General features: G+C 41.8%; 2 protein-coding genes across 2 annotated transcripts in view; one reads left to right on the top strand and one right to left on the bottom strand.

Annotated features, from left to right (window-relative positions):
* The window catches only part of zgc:173742 (DNA topoisomerase I, mitochondrial), a 25,499-nt gene extending 13,182 nt beyond the window's left edge, over nucleotides 1–12,317 (top strand). Inside the window, exons 12-20 of the mRNA XM_035157206.2 lie at nucleotides 195–339; nucleotides 1,162–1,305; nucleotides 1,811–1,996; nucleotides 4,855–4,923; nucleotides 8,814–8,928; nucleotides 10,169–10,296; nucleotides 10,467–10,567; nucleotides 11,209–11,358; nucleotides 11,915–12,317. Of these exons, the coding sequence (XP_035013097.1) occupies nucleotides 195–339; nucleotides 1,162–1,305; nucleotides 1,811–1,996; nucleotides 4,855–4,923; nucleotides 8,814–8,928; nucleotides 10,169–10,296; nucleotides 10,467–10,567; nucleotides 11,209–11,358; nucleotides 11,915–12,017 (1,141 nt within the window). The 3' untranslated portion in view covers nucleotides 12,018–12,317. The remainder of the gene's footprint in view (nucleotides 1–194; nucleotides 340–1,161; nucleotides 1,306–1,810; nucleotides 1,997–4,854; nucleotides 4,924–8,813; nucleotides 8,929–10,168; nucleotides 10,297–10,466; nucleotides 10,568–11,208; nucleotides 11,359–11,914) is intronic.
* On the bottom strand, nucleotides 11,843–15,229 carry hsbp1b (heat shock factor binding protein 1b). Its single transcript, XM_035157208.1, has 4 exons — nucleotides 15,058–15,229; nucleotides 13,647–13,713; nucleotides 13,292–13,418; nucleotides 11,843–13,157 (listed from the first exon to the last, which is right to left on the bottom strand). The coding sequence occupies exons 1-3, from the start codon at nucleotides 15,100–15,102 to the stop codon at nucleotides 13,297–13,299; spliced, it is 234 nt and encodes a 77-aa protein (XP_035013099.1). The 5' UTR covers nucleotides 15,103–15,229; the 3' UTR covers nucleotides 11,843–13,157; nucleotides 13,292–13,296.

The raw sequence follows: 15,229 nt of genomic DNA, 5'->3' as shown, positions 1-15,229 counted from the left end.
TGACTTATTCACTCAGTGGCCTCGAGTGCTGAATGAAAACGTTTCTTGTACTCGTGTGTTTCTTCACAATGATTGAAATTACATTTGCTGTATCTATATCAGGTACTGGGTGTCTCACATTTATATTCAGCAGGTTTTATCGGGGTCAAGTGCTCCATTGCTGGAACTGTTTGGTTTTTTTCTTGCTCTGACAGAGAAGCGTGTGTCCCGCTGCCCCCTGCTGGTCACCGCTGGAAAGAGGTTCGGCATGACAACACTGTGACGTGGCTGGCCAGCTGGACTGAGAACATCCAGGGCTCCATCAAATACATCATGCTCAACGCCAACTCAAAACTCAAGGTAGGCCGTCGGTCGGATGCAAACAGGGAAAAGCCTCCTACTGAATTAGACAGGGATACTCGGCATTAACATGTTAAGGCAGGTGAGGTCTTAATGTTGGCTTGGCTGTAGTAAAGACTGGATACCTACTGTCTCTGCCTAAACTATACAGGATAATGTGGCATATCAGGGTTATCCTCTGCTAGGCTACCTCACCCTACCCTTGATTATGAGAAGTTATAAGTCTTAAATGTCATTCATTACCTCAGTAAAAGTTTTAAAATTAACTTGATGAAACCTGCAGAACCCTAGGAGAGCATTTCTTTGCAGAGGAAACAGATTTGCAAGGATGTTTTTATTTCTTAACTATAAAAACTCCATAATGCTGGTGTGTGGAGTGTAAATGGAATCCCCCTGTGGGTTATCTTTGTGTTATAATCTCCCATTTTCATTCATGGTCTCCTCCTCCTCCCATTTTCCATCTTTCATGTGTAAAGGTTAAGTTATTCCACTTAGTCTCCATGACAATATGTATGTGTGTCTTCACTGATGATGGGTTTAATTGTTTTTTCTTGGTTGCAATATAATAACCTACAGCAAGAGAGAATCCTGTCATTATAGTTGTGTGCTTTTATATTTTCTTTTGTGCGACTTAACAGGCTGCACTCACGTCATGATTACCTTTGGAAAAAAACTATCTAATTTGACACCTTTCAAGGAAAATGGTGTCATGTTGTTGTTGTGTCTCTTTAGTTCTTTGTTTTCAGAGAAAGCTCACTCTCGCTTTCTATTTCTGCTCCTCCTATTCATCCCGTCTTGCTTCTTGTCATTCTGTCAATGCAGGGAGAGAAGGACTGGGAGAAATACGAGGTCGCCAGGAAACTGAAGACATACGTGGAGAGTATTCGTAACCAATACCTCCTGGATCTCAAGTCTAAAGAGATGGTCACTCGCCAGAGAGCTGTGGCCCTCTACTTCATAGACAAGGTCTGCTCCTGTGATGGCTCACAAGGAAAAACTGAAGTTTAATGTTTACACAGAGAGAGAAACCTTTGTCAGTGTCAGATTCTCCTTAATGCCCAGGTCTAATACCAAGGGCCATGTGGACGTACTGGAAATCAATGCAATGTGTCTTGATTGCCTCTTCTGTTTTCTCTCATAGCAAGATGGAAGATCTTCTACAAGAAGAAAATTGATTATATGTAGCCATTTTCTTCCCCGAGCTAATCTCAGTCTGCACTGAGTGAAAAGATAGATTGAGTGTGTGATTGCTTCTGGCTCGTGCCAAAGACCGTTTCTATTCAGATTCAGCTTTGTTGCGTTTATCACAGACTTTAATTCGAGTATTCGTGTGTTTATGAATACGTTTAATTGTCGTCTGATTTTTCACGTTTGCTCTGTGAATGGAAGAGTTGCTGGTTAGAGTCCTCGATGGTTGTGTGTCTTTGGCTTTGACGTGTGTTTTATCTTTGCATCTTCTGCACCAAACAAGCTGGCACTGAGAGCTGGTAATGAGAAGGAGGAGGGAGAGACGGCAGACACGGTGGGCTGCTGCTCGCTCCGTGTCGAGCACATCACGCTGCACGAGCAGCTGGACGGCAGCGATTGTGTGGTGGAGTTCGACTTCCTGGGTAAAGATTCCATTCGCTACTACAACAAAGTCCCCGTCATCAAGAAGGTAAAGGGAAAAAAAGACGCACAAAGTGATTAATACCTCCGAACCTGCATCCATCCTCTCCACCTGTCATTTGTTATTGTTTGCATCTGAAATTTAATTTTGTGAATATTATTTTTAAGCTACTTAATGTAGTTCATAAAACACAAATCAATTCTCCATTGGAAAAGACATCAGCAAAAATACTCCAATATAAGGGCTGTTCATTGAGATACAAGAAAAACCAACATATTTCATTATAATAATCTAGGTGTTGCCCTTTGGGTTTTGGCAGAAGTCCCTGCAGAGAAGGTCACATGCGTGCATATTGACACATGCACACACACACACACACACACACACACGTGCACGCACAGAGCCTGAAGCAGAGAAGGAACTGAGAAATGTCCTCGAGCCACAACTGTAGATTGGATTCCTGTGGCTGTGCTGGTTTAATTTGTCCGTTAGAACTGCTGAACTGTCCCTCTGCTCCACTCTGCTGCTCTTGGATTACATCTTCATGGGGGGGGATTTTTAACCTTCCAACTGAGGTAACCTGAAGCTGGTCATTGCATCCAAGCAACATGACCTGGTTTAAGTAAACTGGTCACGCTTCTAATCTGAGTAGAGCACGTACCTCGATCGAGGCCCTATAGTCCACTGACATTCAGTCCAGCTGCACCAAATTGTAGAATTCATAAATATCGGTCCCGTAAATGTGCAAATCAAGATCCATGAATTATTTCCATGAAACATAAGTGAAAAAAATGTTCTGGATCTGTACCAAAGTTTTATGGGTTCTTTTCCTGGCCCAGGTTTGGTGGTAATCCATCCAGTAGGTTTTGTGTAATGACAAACACAGATGAAAACATAACCTCTTAACATAAGGTAATGATGTGTTTTAAGATTAAGAATTATTAGTTTAAGGCTAAGGGTTTTTTCAAGAAGTGGTTATGGTTGTAGTCAGTTGTCAAGAAATGAACGATGAAGGGTTTTTAATGTTCCCCAAAGTGGCCTATGACAAAATGTGTCTGTGTGTGTCTGTGTATGTTTGTGTGTCTGTGTGTCTGTGTGTCTGTGTATGTTTGTGTGCACTGCGGGAGCATATGCATATGCAAATTTCCAACCCCTCCTCTGGTGTCGGCTCCGGCTATCTTCTGCTCCAGAGATGGAAAAAGAAATGTTAGCACCTGACAGCCAAAGTGTTTTGTTTCTTGGCAGAACATATAATTATTCAAACGTGCATTCAAAAGCAACACATTACTTAGTATTAATTAGTCCCTCGCATATTTTAGCATCATAAATTCCCAGGGAAATCAGTGGGATTGCAGCTAAATGTCACTCGGTATAAAATGGAAGGATAGCGGGAAGACATTTTCATTTTTAACCTCTGGTGGGGGTTGACAACATTTAATGATACTTGGGGTTATAAATATTTGATGTATCAGATAATACGCGATCCATATGTGTTTTCTTTGCCTTTCCCACACATGCATCCTTTGCCAGTGACTCGTTACCACCTCAGAGAATCTGTTGTGTTGTTTATAAACAAGGATGCACTTACATCAGAATGACGCTGAACGACTTTATCAAACAGCCCCTGAATGTGGGGACACCTGCAGCTGCATAAATGTTTTTCTGTTGAGTACTTTAAGCCTGTTAAATATTTATATATCTATCTGTTTTCTAAATGATTATTCCCATCTCAGCAAATGCACACACACGCACACACACACATCACTCGACCAATTAGGGAAGTTCACTGCGGTCTCTGTGCTTCTCTAACTTCTAGACTGACATTGATTTTTTAATTTTTTTTAAATATATATTTTCTGTTGATTTCTCCGGTCGGGGGGGGGGATGTTTAGCAAACCACCAAGTGAAATATGTCCGTCTGGTTTATAAAGCAACACATCTGTTGCTATTAATTGGTGTCTGGCACATTTCACTGGTTTATTTGGGGACCGGTGCATCTGTGGAGTCGCTGGAAATGTCAGCAATAATTGTGTCGATTTTGCTCAGGCGCCAAACACATGCACACTACACTCCTTATATGTAAAGTGAATTATAATGTGTATTTACTGTGTAATTTCACCATTTGTATTTTAGATTTGACTCAAAGTAGCTTTTAAAGAACCACTGCCACATTCCACCTCTCCTGTTGAATTTATTGATATTGAAGGTAATTGAATCTCCAGTGTTTTGCATCCATCTTATTCAAATTGCCCCAGTCAGGCCTGTAATGTTGGCAATGTTGAATAATTGATACGTGATTGGTTGGCTTCCTGTTCCCTTCCAACCATATAAACACACCATGTCCTTACCAGAGATTGTGATTGAAGCTCCCTAAGGGCAGGCAAAGCATCTGGATTGCCCCCTGGTGGCTTGCTGCAGTATAGGTCCTCCTCCATGTCAGTGGATGGGACATAAACTAAAAAGTCTAATTATACCTTTTATATACATTTATCTCAATGATTGTTTCTGTCCTTTTTTGTTAGTTGTTATCACACTGATGTATGTTCAATGTTCAATTTCCTGAATTAGTTTTGAATAGTTGTTTGATGCGAATGGAGTGAAACATCATGATTGACAGCTGAGTATGACTTGCAATTGGTCGACCGGGACCATGACACAGCCTCTGGCTCCAAATGACATCAAAAAAACAAGATGGTGGCACCTGTTTAGGGATATTTAGCTCAACAGGAGGAAGTGTTTCACATATTTATGATCCATGATCCTGATTTATACACTGTATGTAGATCTCAAGTGAAACAGAAACTTTTGAAGAATTATTCAACCCAAATATTAGTATTTAATAAAGTAGTGAAACGTCAGGTTTGGTTGAGATGTACTATAATTTTAAAATGTGTGTATCATTTCAGGTTTTTAAGAACCTTAAACTCTTCCTGGAGAACAAAGAACCTGGAGATGACCTCTTTGACAGACTTAATGTGAGTATCTCATCAACTGCCTCTACATTTCTTTCTTCAAATGTTTAGCATGTTTTATACCCATTATAAACATGTTAAAGATGATATATTTTGTAAAAAACATTGCCAAGCTGACGCTCTACATCTTGGTATTGAAAAATGGAAGTGGCAAACAAAATCCTCTGGTATTATCTGCTCACAAGTAAAGAGTAACGGATCTTTATTCTTTGGGGTTGTGAAAAAAGTGTGCGAAAACCCCCTGAGGAGAGTAATATTTGAAGAAATGGACTGAAAGCAAATTAGAGTTACATTTTTTTGAAAATATATTTTCTGGGCACAGAAGGGTATGGTAAAGGAAGAGCAGGGACTAAATTGTAAGGTGTAAGAGATGAGATTGAATGAGGATGAACCATTGGTGTGGAGAGATGAAAGGAGTAACGTGATGTGAGGAGAAGAGGGAGAATATTGGAAGCGGGGAGAGAGAAAGCAGAAAAGGAGTTTCAAAAGAGAGAGGGGGGATGGACTCTGGCAGATAAAAATGAAACTGCGCTAGTGAAAATTGAGAGTGAACATGGTGGGCAGATGAATTTCCACACCAAAAAAATAAGAAATCTGCCGTCCTTTCAACCTCTTCATGTAGCTGCAGGCTGCAGGGCCACACAGAAGTGAGGCGACTCCTCCGCAAGGAGACGTGGGGCTTCTCAGGCTGCTTGTCATTATAAAACAAAAGATCAACAGCATTGTTTGAATCTACACGTCATGTTGTCCTTCTCGGGGAAACGTTCAGTGTCAATCAAAGCAGGTTAGTTACAGTGGAAACCAGGCGACAGCAGCTTGTGACCTTGAGTGTTAAGTGAAACTCTCAAAGAGAGAAGAGGTTGTAGGTGCGAATGTATGCAACAGATTAAGGGCCACATCGGAAGAGAAGCGTTTAATGAAATGGAGGGAGGAAGATATGCCGATAAGAAAAGCACAAGGAAGGCGTGAGAGGCAGCGACGTGTTATAAAGACTGAAAGGTGGGAAAATGAAGACCCCCAGACCGGACAGGAGTGAGAGGGTGAGATGAAGAGAAGGAGCGATTGCAGGGAGGGAGTGTGGTGCCTCTGCGCTCTGCCCTCTAGTGTGTCGGGAAATGTCAGGGTATGTTGGAGGTGGAATGGTAATAGCTGCTGTGGGCAGGCCTGATTGACACCCTGAAAGGCCAGGCCACACAGAGAGAGAGAGCGGAGGAGTGCGTGTGTGTCTGTCTGTCTGTCTGTGTGTGTGTGTGTGTGTGTAACAGTAGAGTGGTAGGAAAATGACAGCTGGTCCAGGTGAGGGCAGGTTAGGAGGGAGAAGGTGGACAACGGCTGGGAAAAGGTAGGAGTCGGAAAGATGGAGGGAGAAGGGGAAACGGCCAGAAGTGACAGCCCCTCGGAGGTGAGGAGGCAGATGTAGTAATAATGATGGAGAAAGATGGAAAGAATGGAACTGGAGAGCGTGCTGCTGATTTCCTCAGCTGTTTTTTTTCAAAGGGAAGTGAAAAAAATAAATGGAATACTTGGACTAAATGGTAAATGTAAAATATGAAGAGTGAAGGGAGGTAGAGAGTTCTCAGAGCCATGTTCCATTAACAGCCTCTCTGATGTTTGGACCTTAACTGACTTGGCTGCTGAGCTTGGTTAATTGCTTCAGTGCTGCTCACATGAAGTTTTATGCACAGTTTGGAAAGAGGTGACTGAGTTGGCCACATTTTATCTAAATATCCAAAATATATATGCATATATTGTTATCTTCAAATTGCTTTTAAATAGTTTCCTATTGTTTTTCAAAAAAAATGTGTTAAGCACCTTGTAAATGTGTTTTTAAGGGTGCTATATAAATCAAGTTTGTTATTATTATTTATTATAATGATGTGATGCTGCTCAAACCTGTGCAAAATTTAGGATTTAACACAAACTGATCTGTCAGTGTCTGCAAAGTTGTTTTAAATGGTGCAAATAGAAAAGTCCTAAGGCTGGGTCAAGTGTGGATATTCTCAAGAAAACCTTATTATGATATTATTGCTCGTATGCTTTAGGCCTGATAGTTTGTACAACGTGTCATCCAACCACGTCTTAAGGTCAAACAGTTTATAGCTGTTCTAGCTGGAAATTGGGAGTGCGCCCGTTGCTGGTTTCATAAAATTCAAAGCTCGTTCGGACGCAGTCCCTCAAGCCGTGGATATGCTTGGAGGATTGGTCATTGCGTGCACCGACTGTAAGGTGGAGACGCCGCTTCCTCCTTTCATACTCCGGCTTGAGGCGAGGTGACATTGGTGCAGTCTTCTAAATGTTAAGGTGTCACCACCGTGAAAGGCACAAACTCAACACTGGAAAAAGGCAAAGTTGAAACAGCAGAAAACTGTGGGACAAGAGGGTTTCCGACAGTAATTGATTATCCAACAAGCACTTTGCTTGAAGCATACTGATCATTTTTAAAGGCCCAGCATAGCAGAAATTTAGTGTCTTTTGTGACAGATTTCTGAATAACATTGCAGTGACTGGAGTGAATTACAGAGATATGTTGCTGTGTCATCTTCACCTGCATTGTTAGACAAGGAATTAAATGAATCAGAGCATAATGGTGCTTATTTAGGAACATAAATGAAGCTTGTGTCGACTGAGGATATTCCCCTGCTGGCTGCTGCTACTGTCTACAGTGTGTTTGTCAGACTTGTCAGGACGCCTCCTGTCGACAGTGCTGCAGTACAAACACTCAGGTTAACTGTAACCTCATTTCTTTACCACTTGCGGTGTAGTGTAGTTTTTATGTTTTTCCTTTTCCACCATTTATCCGAAGAGAAGGAAACTGATGCTGCGAACACACAGGTGAAAAATGCACAGATCATCGCAAGTGGTTAAGAATGGAAACGGTCAATATTTCTCTCTTCCATCAGTTGGCATCACCACAAAATGGCTACCAGTGTGTTAAGAGTGTATCATTGTGTATTTTAGAGGTGTAGTAATGATACGTTGTAATGATGCCTTAGGAGGTAACATGGAGGACAAACACACACATTTGTGCACACAACACACCATGCCAAGGGAGTTGGTGTGCAGCATCTCTCACACCTGCCCCTCACACTTGCAGAGACCTTCATTAGCATTTCAGGGGCAGAGTTAGGTTGCTCATTAGCAAGTCGGGCACGACAGCAAATTGGTGTGCCAGTGTGCTCCCTAGTACATGCGTGCACACGTACGTACGTACATGCATGGAAACCCACCCTCGTCCTGTTTTTAATAGGCTCCTGCAGCGACACGCACAGACTCATGCCGTCTGTGGCCCCAGACGGCCGCGTGCTGACCCCACGCTGATTAAACCAACCACATCATTATTGTAATCTTCACCGGAATTATTTTCTCCTTCTATCGGACGTGTGAGCTCACCACTGAAACTCATCTGTATGTTTCACCCCCTACACATTTGTCTGCTTTCATCTATGTTTAGAAATCTGCCTCCCAACTCCTCCATGTGTTTGCACCTCATATCAGGACTTGTGCAGTGAGCGTACATGTTTGTTTTGTCCTGTGCCCTCACAGTCTGAACTCCATTTCATCTCTTTGCCGTTTCTGGTGAAGCTGCAGCCATTTGACAGCAGCTAATGGCCATCAAACCATTAGCCGTGGCAGCTTCAACTTGTTATAAAAACCTAAAGAAATGTCAGGGGGGGAAATAGCACTGTGATCTTTTTTAATCTTCCTGCTCTAATGGATGATGATAATGAAGGCTGAGATGGTATATTATGTGTTTTATTTGTTAGGGTATATTACAGGTGCTTCAAACTGAGGTCTTACAATACCACAGTGCCACCTAGTGGGCGAGGACATGTCTTGATTGTGGCTCTGTGGTTCTTTGACACTGTTTTCCCCCCCATTTCTCCTCATTGCAGACAGGCCTGATGAACAAGCATCTCAGTTCCCTGATGCCGGGTCTGACTGCGAAGGTCTTCAGGACATATAACGCCTCCATCGTCCTGCAGGAGCAGCTCAAAGAGCTCACAAACAGTAATTCACACATTCACTACACTATAAAGCAGGCCAACCTTAAATAAATCGCTCTGTGACAAACTCGAGCTTATAAAGCGCCTGCTCATATTCAGCTGCAGGACAGATACCGACACCTTAAAGCAACACTATAAAACGTTTTCACCTTGAAACGGCAGCTTCGATGGTTTGATGGTTCACCGACTTGGAAATGGGGAGAATGTTTCCTCCTTCATTCCCACTCCGCACCTTGAACGTCTGTTCTCGCTCTGTAACTTCTATGAGCAGGTACCAATCTCCTGTGAGAAGTGAGGGACAGTCGCAGCTTCAATTCTCAGAATCAGGTCCGGCAAGTTGAAGAGTGAAGCTGAACTGTAGATCAGTTGAAGTCATTAAAAAAAAACGTTTATCTCCAATACTTTTTTAATGAAGAATTCAAACAGTTTTTGGTGTATTAGTTACAGCTCTGCTGGGCCTGGAAGCCGGGGATCATGGGTAATATCCACCATTCAGTTATGTTTCAGTTCAGTGAGTGGGACTACGTGACTAAACTCCACTCAACACATTGATAGATGTTATTTTTTCTAGATATGAAAACCACTTTAATTTCTTGGCCAAGGAGCCTTATATGATTTGTCACCTGCAGATGGCGCTGTTGCTCAGTAAATGTTACACGGTGTTGCTTTAATTACAGTAGCGCTTTATTCTTCTGCCTCTTTTGATTGTCTCATTGCCCGGCTGCATGTGTCAGGGAGTCGTGATAAAAAACACTACCACACTTCTGCCCTTTTTGTTATTTTTAGCTCGTTTGATATGAGATACCCTGACGTCAGTTAGCTTTTCCAGCCATGGCAGGAGAACGTTATCACTTTGCTCAGTGTGGTGCGTCTCTGCTTCACTCTTATCGGGCTCCCATGGGCTGAGTCTGCCACCGTCTCTCATTCAGAGATGAAAGTGTCACACTCGCTTCTCATTTCTGGATTGCCACTGAGAGCCAATCTGAAGTCTGACATGTAGTTGCAGTGTGTGCTGTTTGAACCCCAGGAAGAAAAAGACGAAGCTACTGGAGATCTGAATGAATGAAATGAAATGGCAGCAACCTGTAATTGTGCGTGTGGTGCGGATGGTGTGTGTGCAGTAACAACATGAGGGATGCCAGCATGATTTTATCTTTTAAACTTGCATGATTCAGGCTTAGATACATGTTCTCGGTTGGACTTAATTGCCTAAACTCAAATTACTATTCTGTCGTCCTCCAAAGAGTCTGACAATGAGGTGGAGAAACTGCTGTCCTACAACAGAGCGAACAGAGCAGTTGCTATTCTCTGTAACCATCAGCGGGCGCTGCCAAAGACCTTTGAGCAGTCTATGGCAAATCTACAGGCCAAGGTAAGAACGTCTTATTCATCACATTAACATTTGCATCACAATGCATAGGCAGGAACAATTGTAATTTCACATGTTTTTTGTAACCATTACTGCCTAATAAACGATACCTTGAGGCTGACAGTAATATATATGTATAAAAACATGCCAATACCCTGATGTGCTCCACCCAGATTGATGCTAGAAAGGAGAAGCTGGCCCTGGCGAAGACGGAGCTGAAACAGGTGAAGAAGGAGGCCAAGACCAAAGGCAGCCCAGACCCAAAGCTGCAGGTGTAAGTATTGCAGTAGTGGAGAATTTTTTTTTAATAAGTGTCACGCTGGGGACATTAAAACAGTCTTAAAACAGAAGCCCCGCTATACACAGTTACATCCTCCATAGAAAAGTACCCAGACAGCTTACATAACTGCTTCAGTGTGAATAATGAGCTGCAGTTTAGCCACAGGAAACACAAGATCTTGAAATTCAGCCTCGCTCTTAACTCACAGCTTCTCTGCTTTTTAATATTTTTGTGTTTTCTGCCCCGAGTAAAAAGGCAATTACCAACACTGTTGGTTGTACATTACTGTGCAGTACGGTTTTCACATTATGCAATATGTAAATCATTTGAGACAGCAAAAAGGATATTTATGAAGAGACTAGATTTAAGCCAGTAATCAAATCTACCTGGTGTTGAATGGCATGTTTTACGTTGACGTGTTTTTTTTTTTGGTGGGTTTAGTGGTTTTGTGAAGGCTGCAGTTATTTACAAAGGGATCCTCACCCGAGTGATGAAACACTCCTTTTTGCTCTTTGCTTGCCCAGATCATGTAAAGAATCCACAGTAGAGGACTCCTCCAAATCAATAATCCCATTTCTGACTAGTTTAACTGTGTCACTCTGTTGCACTATCTTTTTGGGCCTGTTTTCTGACAGGCTGGTGGAGCGGAAGAAGGGAGCGGTGCAGCGCTGTGAAGAGCAGCTGCTGAAGATGGAGGTCCAGGCGACTGATAAAGAGGAGAACAAACAGGTTGCACTGGGTACCTCCAAGCTCAACTATCTGGACCCACGCATTAGTGTGGCTTGGTGAGTGAATACAGATCTGGACTCTGGGGTTTTGGTTAAAACACAAATTCACACATGTGCAAACCTACGTAAAATCAACCAAACGTAGGTTTTAAATTGAACTATGACCTCCTCTACCTGGGGCCACGATTACTCATCAGGCTTTTCTGTGTAATGACGATGGTTTACTTTTAATCAGAGTGGATCACCATGGTAACTTGCTCATGTTGGTTGAGCTCAGTGGATCAAAGTATTAACCCACCTACTGATGAGTCAGTCAGAAGAAACCTGTGTGGCCAGGTCTACAAAGAGCACAATGTTTAACAGTTCAAACAGACGAATGAATGTATTTTCAGATCAATAGATTTGCAATGATTTCTGACATTTCTTCGGACATAAATATTTCGAAGAGTTCAAGCACTTGTCTTCTCTGGTTTTGCTTCCATTTTAACTGCCTGTATTCCAGCAGCAGCAGATCGTTAAAAAAGAAAGATTTCACAAGCTATTAGAACTGTTTGGTTGTTTAATGTTTATTTTACAGTGCATACTTGACAGTCTTGTTTTCTGTTTGTTGTAGGAGTAAGAACATGGAGGTGCCTGTAGAAAAAATATATAATAAGAGCCAAAGGGACAAGTTTGCCTGGGCCATCGACATGACGGAGCTCGACTTTGAGTTCTAACTTCAAACTTCTGAAACCTTCTCGTGAGCTGAAACTGTGACGCAATTAAGGAACCATTCACTTTATATAACATACAGTACTTTAATGTTGCATCAGTACCTTCAAAGACTGCTGATGTTGAACTCTGAGATCATGTGACATGATCAAGCTCCATCCTTGTGACATGTTTTGTTTACTGCTGTTATTCCATCCTGTTACTTTTGGCACTTCATTCTGAATAATGTTGGTTAGTCATTTTGTTTTTACATTTTGTGTTTGCATTCATTTGAATAAAGGTTCCTGTTATGCAGTGACAGCGTATTTACAGTTTGTCAAAAATCAACCTTTGTGTGCAAATGACAAATATCTCTAATTCCATCTGTGATAAATGTGACATAACATTTTTTACGATATAGAAGATAAATTCCCTGTTGCTCAGCAGACCTTAAAGTGTAATAATAAAGTCATTCCAATACATCATAAACAATGTAGAGCAAAAAAAACATGCAACAGTCATTCCAGATTATTTGCTTCTTAAAATACAGCTTGAAAAAATAAACTGAACAACACTGAGCACCTCAGAGTTAATTATTTTTAAAAAATGACTCAGCACCTGGACAAATATTGTGTAATACATGACAAACAGCGTCGTATTAAATAGCTTTAATAGAAGAAAATCAGAACTGGAATGCATCTAACATCTTGGTCGTTAACAGTGCTGCTTGTAAAACACTGCAGGCTTCAGATGTTTCGTGTTGGTGGGGGTGGAGCTTCTACTGGCCCGTCAGCCTGCCGGTTACACTTCTCAGCACAGGCTTGAGCAAAGCTGTCCCCGTCGGCCTTCGCCTCACGGGACCGAATTAACTACGACAAACGATGGCAGCCGGGGAAAAAAAAAATACCTCCAAGTCGACACACTAAAATCCAAAGTTGCATTCCCGCATGTGAGCACTTTAAGTTCCGGAGGGCATGTCACACTATTCTAGCCTACAAATAATGTTCAGCTTTCCAAGTCATTACACAACTGTAACCGTGTATCACAATATTCAATATATATAAAAAAGCATTTCACACAACGACAAACCAAATCAATAGAAGTCATTTTCAGGGATGAGAAAGTCTGCTGCTCCCGGAGTTAGGACCGACTTCACACCTTGTTATCTGCGGGACAGACAAAACAAATGGTCCGAGACTGAGGAGGCATTCGTTCACATTTTACTGCACTTAACGGGACCCAGATGAAGAGAAAGAAATGTGAAATCCTAGGTGGAAAGCTCACTGGACGTCGTTCTCACCTTCATTATGAGCCTTGACCCTCTTTAGCCTTCTCTGGCGGTGCCTCGATCTCTTCCACACCCGCCTGGGTCATCAGGTCAGCGATGTTCTTCTCCAAGTCATCAATACGTGTGCTCATCTCATCGAGTGGAAGGACGGTTAAGGTAAATAACTAAAAACATTACTATTAAATGGGCAAAATGATGTTTGTCAGTCAGTATTCATTGGATTGAAAGTGCAGCAAGAAGGAGATGTTGGATTAAACAATGAACAAAGAGTTAATTAGGGACTAAGCATGAAATGAAATTCAACTATGAATGTTAATGAATATAATCAATGAATAAGTGACTGCTGGTGTTTTTCATGATAGGATATTTCTGCCGATGATCTGGTCTGACATGGTCTGGAACTTGTCCTGCATCTGTTGCAGCAGAGTCTGGACCTGTAACACAAAACGGCACAGATACTGTAAATGAATGGTTCACAGAAGATGGAATTTAAATTCTAACAAAAGCCAGTGCTCCAAACCAAATTAACAACACAGGGCAGTGGCACCACCAACTATGATTCACCACGCTGGAGCTCTATGAATGATTTTTAAAGACGGAAAAAAGGCAGCAAGACAATGATAACATAAGTATCTTGTTTCCTTGACAACAATGTAAAAGCTCTGTAACCATGGGAGATCATTTTGATTCACTACAGAACATTTTCTTAATTGTTCATCACGTAATGTGGCTCCATCAGTGTATTTATGCCACCTGACACTGATCAGTAGTTTAATACACTTTTTTGAATTCAATTGGATTGCATTCATTTATTTCCTTTTAATGTAGCTCTGATCTGCCCAACTGTTTTAACTTTCGTGTGTTATTTCATTTAGGTTTTACCCTTTTCTCCTCTGTAGAGTTTCATTCTTATAGCTGTGCCCTAACGTTGCTTTAAATCGTTTCCTGTCGTTTGCCCTAAATTCTTCAGTTTTAACTTTGCAAAGCAACTTATCCAGGTGTTTATATGAAGGAAGTTTATTTTGATCATCCACCACATTACATTACATTTCATCCTCAGATGCATTTGGTGAAACTCTAACCGTGAGACAATGCATTGATGAAATAAAGTGAATAACTGAAAACATAACTCCATGTACACCTCCTTTAACATTTATAGGAAAAAGGGGGAAGTTTTTATAAGCTTAATGCCACAATTTCTGAGAACACACATCGCGTAAGATATTGTTTTATTATTTATATTAATTATTTTTTAGAGATGAACATTTTGTCCGAAACTCGTGGCCTCGTCTTCCAGCTCATCACCATGGCAACACAAAAAAACACAACCTCAGCTGTCTCGTCACATACCGATGCAAGAGATTAACTTTAAATCAATTGTGTGACTTCTGATCGAAACCGCAAATGATTCCACACGAACGACATCGACAACTGTAAAAGTTACGATTCATGCAAACGCATCTGAAGCGACACACACACACGAGCTTGAGCTGTTTATGTAACACTAAGCGTTTTTACTAGTTGTGATGGAGTGACGTGACTCTGAAGAGCAACAACATCACAACACAACGTGGAAGCGCAAACAACACAACACGTTCACTACACACGCGCTTTGTTATTATACAGACAAACACAAATGGAACGAAAAGCTACACATTAGCTAAACTCTAGCTAGTCGTTGCTTGCTAACTAGCTAACGACAGCTAGCCAGCTTTAGCAGCGTTGTTGCCGTTGCTGAGCCAGTGTGGTTAACGAGGGCGAAGCTACTGGCGACTCACCACGTTAGTGAGGTCCTGCACAGACTTGGGGTCCGTCTCAGCCATGTTGTGGTGATTATCGGCGCCGACACGGTGATGAAAGTCAAAATGTTCGGGAGGCTAACTGGCTAACTCGCTAACTGCTCGAGACGTCGCACCTTCACTGCACTGTCAGCTGTTCCACACGAAGTCT

This window comes from Hippoglossus stenolepis, chromosome 5 (genome assembly GCF_022539355.2).
Source record: "Hippoglossus stenolepis isolate QCI-W04-F060 chromosome 5, HSTE1.2, whole genome shotgun sequence".
NCBI classification, from domain to species: domain Eukaryota; kingdom Metazoa; phylum Chordata; class Actinopteri; order Pleuronectiformes; family Pleuronectidae; genus Hippoglossus; species Hippoglossus stenolepis.
The sequence above is the reverse complement of the archived record's forward strand: the minus strand, read 5'-3'. Positions and strand labels throughout refer to the sequence as shown.

What these genes read in the sequence shown, in the direction of transcription:
- hsbp1b (XM_035157208.1), bottom strand. Translation starts at nt 15,102, where the DNA reads ATGGCTGAGACGGACCCCAAGTCTGTGCAGGACCTCACTAACGTG. An exon ending in TGCAGGACCTCACTAACGTG is followed by an intron (nt 13,714 to 15,057) that starts GTGAGTCGCCAG and finishes TTTGTGTTACAG; the next exon opens with GTCCAGACTCTGCTGCAACA. An exon ending in AGACCAGATCATCGGCAGAA is followed by an intron (nt 13,419 to 13,646) that starts ATATCCTATCAT and finishes CCGTCCTTCCAC; the next exon opens with TCGATGAGATGAGCACACGT.